The 7183-nt window shown below is 37.5% G+C and overlaps 1 protein-coding gene across 1 annotated transcript; it reads left to right on the top strand.

Moving 5' to 3' along the window:
* The first annotated feature begins 3992 nt into the window (after positions 1–3992).
* On the top strand, positions 3993–6651 carry LOC141812873 (uncharacterized). Its single transcript, XM_074700822.1, has 4 exons — positions 3993–5085; positions 5172–5320; positions 5513–5736; positions 5811–6651. The coding sequence occupies exons 1-4, from the start codon at positions 3993–3995 to the stop codon at positions 6523–6525; spliced, it is 2181 nt and encodes a 726-aa protein (XP_074556923.1). The 3' UTR covers positions 6526–6651.
* The last annotated feature ends 532 nt before the right edge of the window (positions 6652–7183 follow it).

Here is a 7183-nt window from a genome sequence, read left to right as displayed (position 1 = left end):
TTGGTTCCTTAGATACAATAGGATTAATGTTATTTTGATCAAATTATTATAGATTTGATTAACTTTAAGTAATTTTAAGAAATTTATAAGTGTATTTTTATATACAAATACTCTATATTAATAATTTTGATCAAATTGAATTTAAAAAATATTGAATTGATTTGCTTATAGATTGTAGTAGCAGTTACCACATATCTATTGAATGAATTTTGATATGCTGCGCGACGGTTTCCTACGCACGTGTCTGTGACACCATGATCGTGAAAATCTGATCGTCCAAAACTGAGAATGCATAGTGTTTTCTTCCGCCGACCGCAGTTGTTCCCACCGCCGTCGCGTCACCGTCCGACCACCGCCGGCCATCAGACCGGGCCTGATCGACGACCAACTTGTCGGCGCACCGATCGGCATCGGATTCCGGCCGGATTGTGGCCAGAATCCACCGGCGGTCCTTTCTCGGTCGGTCTCCGATCGCGATTTGGTCGGAAATCAGCCGCGATTTGGCCCACAGTGGCCGCGTGCCACTAGCGACGATTTCCGGCCTAATCCACAATCCGGCCGGAATCCGGTGCCGGCCGGTGAGCCGGCGAGTTGGCCATCAATCGAGCCTGGTCCAGCGGCTGGCGGTGGCCGGATGGCGACGCGGCGGTGGGAAACCGTCGCGCAGCAGAGAAAATTCGTCTATTGAATAACGTTAGAATAACAATATTATCAAAATGAAGATATAGTAGGGTGTTATTTATTTATTTTAATAAAGATAATGGGAGGCGCCAAGCCCGGTTTCAACAGTCGATCCTCCTCATTTTTGTTTTCCTTTTTAACGTTTGAACCTGAATCTAGACTCGACCCCAGGCCGGATCTGACCTAGACCTAACTCGGACCAGCCTAGACTCATAATCCGTGGATTCGGTTATCATGTTGGAACCATAACTGGCCCGATCTGACTCGGACCCAACATGGACTCGTAATCCGTTGATTCGGTTATCATGCTGGAACCATAACCAGCCCGGCACCCTGCCGGGCCGATTACTGTTCCAACCCGATAAAAGTCACCGAACTGGAGGTTAACTATTGATTTAGCCTGCCAGTTCGAGTTTTTCTCCTTTTTTTTGTAACTACCATTTCGTTGGTGTTTTTTATATTTTTTTAATAGTCGAAATATTTTTTGATCAATGGATATGATGTTCGTTACTCTTGAAACTTTATAAATAGAAAATTCATTTCATTATTTCTATACACATCTTCTCTACTCTCATTCTCAATTCCACAATCGCTACACATTTTCGACTCCAATTCTATACTAGACACTCATTCAACTTTCACTTCTGACTACAATGCAAGGAGACCGAAGAGCTTCATGCCTTCATCATCTCAATATCCAATGGGTAAGAAAATAGTAAATTCGAATGAGGAGCTCAACATTCAATCCACTGATGATAAGATCGAGTAACTTCTGATACACAAAATATAAGGAAGTACCAATGTAATTACTTCCAAGGTTCGGGAGGTTCCTCCTTTAAAATTTTCTATTCTTATTAAACATTTTGAAAAAGTCATTCTTCCGTCGAGAGAATTGCATGTAAAATATAAGCATTGCAATGCTTCCTACAAATTCCAAGTCAGCAGCGGTTATGGGTGGTTGAAATGACACGTACAAATGAAGCATCCGACGGAATATAAAATCGATTGTTCTCAAGCATAATTATTTAGATTTCCCACTAGTGAAAGAATTGATTCTAGTGTATTTTTATATTTCAATAATAAATTAAGAGAATTATTAGCTAGGTTTGTTTTTATAGAACATCTTTTATTTAGTTTTAGATCTAAATGTACTTTTAAATATTTTTGTAAAGAATCTTTTAATCTATTTGCTAAATGTGTTCCTAAAACTACATGTATAAAAATAATTAAAAGATTAGTAAAATAAAGAAAAAAATTAATTGAAAATTTTAGTGAATTAAATAATAATATTTTTTTTATGTTTCAATATTTGGAGTAATCATTGACAAACACATTTGTATATGAGTATGATTTGTCATTGGCTAGAATATCAAAAAAAGATTATTAACTTATAGAATTTTTGATGAATCACATACTGCTCACAATATCTGATAATTATTATGTTTAATTTTAAAATAATATAGATTAACTTATAAAATATTTTTAATATCATTTGATCATGCTAATTCTAATACTGGATGAATTGAAATTTATATATCAACCTATTATTGGTAGTTTATTTTTTCATATTCATTGTGTATATCATATTTTAAATTTAATGCTCAAGATGGATTAAGAATTTTAAAAAATCATATTAAACATTATTTCCTATTTATGATCGCATTCATCTATAATGAAATAATGGGATAGATTTTATAAAACTAATGACATGAGACCTAAAAAATTTTCACGTGATGTACCAACACATTAGAACTCAACATATCAATTGTTACAAGATTTATTTCAATGTAGAGAATTATTATGTTCAATTTTACACAAACTATTAATAATACTAATATTTATTTATTTTCATACTAATGAAATATTTGTTGTAGTATTTGTAGATTTTAAAAAATATTTTAATGATATAATCGAACAACTTTTTGATTTTTATTATTCTACTTCTCATTTAATTTTAATAAATTTTTATAATGCAGTATTAGTTTTAAATGAAAATAATAATAATGAATTTTTATCTTTTATTGTGTATTAGCAATAAAAGTGAAATGGAAAAAAATTATTCTTAAAATTTATTTACTTGCATTTTCTTTAGACCCTAGATATAAATTAAAAATTTTACAAGAAATGTTAATTTTATAATATAACGTTTTAATTCCATTTAAAAGATTTTTCTTCTTCTCATCCTAATAATTTTGTATATAATATTAAAAAATAATTATATAATATCTATAAAGAATATAGTATAAAATATATAATACAAATTAATATTTCTGAAATATAAAATACTAATAGTAGTAATTTAAAACTCACTAAAATATAATTTTTTATTAAAAGAACAGATGAAATACCCATGAGGATTCTCAAATTCCATATAGGAACTTTGAGAATTATTTTACGACTTCTTTTAATTTTAATGAAACAGATAGAGAAGCGGATTTTGATATTCTAAAGTGGTAGTTATTGAAGGTTCTGTCCATGATCACTAAATAAATTTTATCTTGTCTAGTGTTAACAGTTATTGTGAAATAGACATTAAGTGCTGGTAGTAACATATTGAATGAACAACAATCGACTTTGTGTCCTAACTCATTGAAAGTCCAAGCATTACTCGATAATTAGATCAGAGCCAAAAAAAGAATCTAAGGAATATAACTTTCATATGACAAAGTCAAATAATTTGATACCAAAGAAATGAATATTACGAGAATGAGAAACGAAAGTGAGAAACAATGCACTTCTTAATATAAAATGGTAAAAAAGTAAAAGAATTACATGAGCTTTAATTCTCCTATACTCTAAGGTAATACATAAGCAATTAAATAAGTGTAAGTTCTTTTTATTTTAATTTTTTTAATTTATAATTTTAAGATTTTTTAATATAATGATATTGAATCATGATGAACCATGAATTGTGTGAATTGATGATTTCAAATCGTGAACTGTAATTATCTTAGATGGTTAAAATTAAGAATTGATCAGTTAAAAATCATCGATTCTGAACCAACCGTTGAATCATTTTGAATGGTTGAACTGTTAATTTCAAACCATCAAATCGTTTATTATCATCAATTTTGAACCGTCGATTTGGATGACTAAGGTAGAATCTATTTGAATCGAAAGGAAATCATTTATTGAAAATCTTTGCATGCGCTCCCTCTCTCTCTCTCTATTGCAAAATCCAACTCACTCATTTACTCCGCATTGGATTTGGTTTGGCTTGCGAGTAGCAGCAGTAGTTGAGGCCATTCCAATAATAACAGCTATAGCAGTATAAGAAGAAAGTGTGGTAGTTGAAGAAGAAGTATCAGGCGATGGGCTGCTCGGAGTCGAAGGTGAAGCAGCAGAAGGCGGTGGCTCTCTGCCGCTGCCGCGCTGACCTCCTCGCCGCCGCCATACGGCACCGCGACGCCCTGGCTGCCGCCCACGCCGACTACTCCCGCTCCCTGTTCTCTGTCTCCTCCTCCCTCCACCGCCTCCTACGCTCTCCTTCCTCTTCCCCTTTCATCCCCCTCCATCTCACCAACCGCTGCAAATCCGAACCCTCCCCTCCCACGCAGCAGCCCGTCTCCTCCGCCCGCCATTCCAACTCCAGCTCTCACATCAAATTCCTTCCTTCCGACTCCGATGACTTCGACGATGACGACTCCCCGTTGCACTCCGAAGGCTCTTCCCCTCTTCACTGCCTCGACCACCACTATGAAACAGTCTTTTACGCCCGCAGCCAACCTCCGCCGGTGCCCTCCATCTCTGGTTCGCAGCAGTCGCAGCGCTACGAGACCGTGCAACTTTCCTCCTTTGACGCTGCTTACCCATCTTACGACGAATCCTATAACTGCTTCGCTCGTAATTACGATTCCGTGAACGAATTTTTCTGCCTCTCTTCGCCTATCTTGGCAATCCCTCCGTCCGACACGACGGAGGCATCGGCCGTGGGCCGGTCTTCTTCTTCGACGGTACCTCCGCCGCCGCCGCAGCCCACGACCTCTGCCTTGGACTTCTTGAATCCTTTCGAAACCTCTGAAGCTTATAGCTCTCATTTTTATACTTCTAGCTGGAGCTCAAGGGAAGAGAGAGAAGAGGAAGGGATACCCGATCTGGAAGAGGAGGAGGCGGTGGTCGAGGAGGCCAATGGCCAAAATCCTGTTGCTTTCTCGCATGTTGAGTGCTCGCCAGCGACCACCTCTAATTGTAGGGAAGAGGTGGTCGATAAGAATGTGATCGAGGATAAGCCTGAAAAGTCGCAGATGGAGCAGAACAACGTGGCAGAGAAGATGGTTAATTTTCACGAGATTACTATAGAAATCGAGGCCCAATTCGAGAAGGCATGGCAGTCCGCAGGAGAGCTATCCAAATTGCTTGAGGTGGGGAAGCACCAGTATCACCCGAAGCATTCATTGCATCAAGGTAAGGGTTAAAAGATTTCTTCACCCTCATAAACAAGAATTTCATAAAATCTGTGTAATTTTCTATTGGCTTGTTCCTCCAAACAGTTTCATCGAGAATGATAAATGTGGTGCCTCCTCGATTGAGCTACGGAGTTTTGGACTTCGATGGAGACAAGGTAACGGGTTCCAGGAGCCTTGCTTCCACGCTACAGAAACTATACATTTGGGAGAGGAAGCTTTACCATGAAGTAAAGGCATGTTTCTATATATATATATATTTTTCACGGGCATGTTTGTTCGACTTGTATGCTTGATCTCTGATTCTTGGAGCAAAAATTCTTGCTTTGGAATGCATGTAATTCCTATCAATTCTTGTGATTCTTTATCAACATATCTTAGTTCTTCAACTGAGAATCCCTTGTCTTTCTTTCTTTCTTCTTTTTCAGTCGGAGGAGAAAATGAGACTACTGCTTCGCAGGAGACACAAGGAGTTGAGATGCTTAGTTGATAAGGGTGCTGAGGCTCACAAGATTGGTTCTATGCGAACTGCTATTAAGAAGTTATCTACCAAAATAAGAATAGCAATTCAGGTTGTTCACTCAATTTCAAAAAAGATAAATAGATTGAGGGACGAGGAACTACAGCCGCGCACAACTGAACTTGTTCGAGGGTACGCTGGTGTATATGCCATGACTCATGTAATGTATGCATTAATGTGAGTAATCTTCTTCTTTATTTCGGCAGGTTGGCACGGATGTGGAATATTTTGCTCAAATGTCATCAGATGCAATGCAAGGAAATATCAGAAACTAAAAGACTGGACTTGGTGGTTTCTGCTGGTGGTCTCAGCACCAATAATGCAGACGAGATAATGCAGTTAGAAATGGAGATGATAAAATGGACTTGCAGTTTTTCTTCTTGGATTAATGCTCAGAATAACTTTGTCAAGGCCTTGAATGGCTGGCTTGCCCTTTATCTTAATTGTGAATATGAACTTGAAGCGACGACAATTGACAGAGTCCCACCTTATTCACCGAGCAGGATGGGAGCTCCCCCAGTGTTTATTATCTACAGTAGGTGGTCACAGGCCATGGACAGAACTTCTCGATCAGAGGTTCTTGAGTCAATGCAGTCTTTTAGTGCTGCAACTCACAGCCAGTGGGAGCATCAAAACGTCGAACAGCATGAAAGCATGGCGGAAATCAAAGATATGCATAAATGGTTTAGAACCATGAAGAAGAACCAGAAAAACAGAGACAAGGAAGTGAGTTCCCTTCTTGATAAGAAACTAGATTTGGCACCTACCTATACTGCTCTCTGCAATATTGACGAAGAAAGCAGGGTGGATTCAGGCCTGAAAAGGATCTTGGAGATAATGAAGGATTTTGCAGCTAGTTCAGTGAAAGCATATCAGGAATTGCTCGAGCTTTGTGAAGAACATAGGATAAATGTTCCATAGGTAAGAAGAAATCTAAGAAGTAGAGTCTTTGTGGCAGGATGGTTTCCAGCAACTTTAATGGAGGAGATTCTGAATGATCCTCCTCCTTTTAACTTAGAATTTGATCGTTATGGTGATACTTTTAGGTTCCACTGTGAATTGAAGTTATAGACTTGCTCTTTAGCATCCTCTATTTGAGGCAAGCAAATAACCTCATGAGTTTGTCAATATATCTGAAAAAAGGCATACTATAGCCTGAACATCCTGTTCTTCTAAAAGTCAGACAAACTGTTTGCCTACTAGATTGCAGTAGCATTGCAAGTTTTTGTAAATTATGACAATGACCAACTATTGATTTGTTTCCTTTACTTTTTTTAACTCAGATTTTAATCCTTACGATACGACTAATTCTGGAGGTGGTCGACTCAATCCCATGCAAGTTTTCCACCAATCTTCAAGGGTAAATTCCGGAAGCACCACAGTAATATATCAATAGCCACCTCTGAATGCATCGTCCCTATAAGACCGTGAGATAAATTCATGAGTTTTCTACCCATGGGTACTTTGGTCCATGACCGTTCAATTTCAATTTTTCATCAAATTCAACGTCGAGGCATATCCTAAATAAGGATCAAACTACAGTGCTCTGATATTTTCCCATAACACCTCACCGATGCAC

This window comes from Curcuma longa, chromosome 20, assembly GCF_044706935.1.
Source record: "Curcuma longa cultivar G26 ecotype Majalengka, Jawa Barat chromosome 20, ITB_CL_G26_1.1, whole genome shotgun sequence".
Lineage (NCBI taxonomy): Eukaryota > Viridiplantae > Streptophyta > Magnoliopsida > Zingiberales > Zingiberaceae > Curcuma > Curcuma longa.
This window is presented reverse-complemented; position numbering and strand designations above follow the sequence as displayed.

Excerpts from the sequence above, each read along its gene's own strand:
- LOC141812873 (XM_074700822.1), top strand. The coding sequence starts at position 3,993 with ATGGGCTGCTCGGAGTCGAAGGTGAAGCAGCAGAAGGCGGTGGCTCTC. Across the intron at positions 5,086-5,171 it reads GAAGCATTCATTGCATCAAG|TTTCATCGAGAATGATAAAT; the intron begins GTAAGGGTTAAA and ends TCCTCCAAACAG. Across the intron at positions 5,737-5,810 it reads ACAACTGAACTTGTTCGAGG|GTTGGCACGGATGTGGAATA; the intron begins GTACGCTGGTGT and ends TTATTTCGGCAG.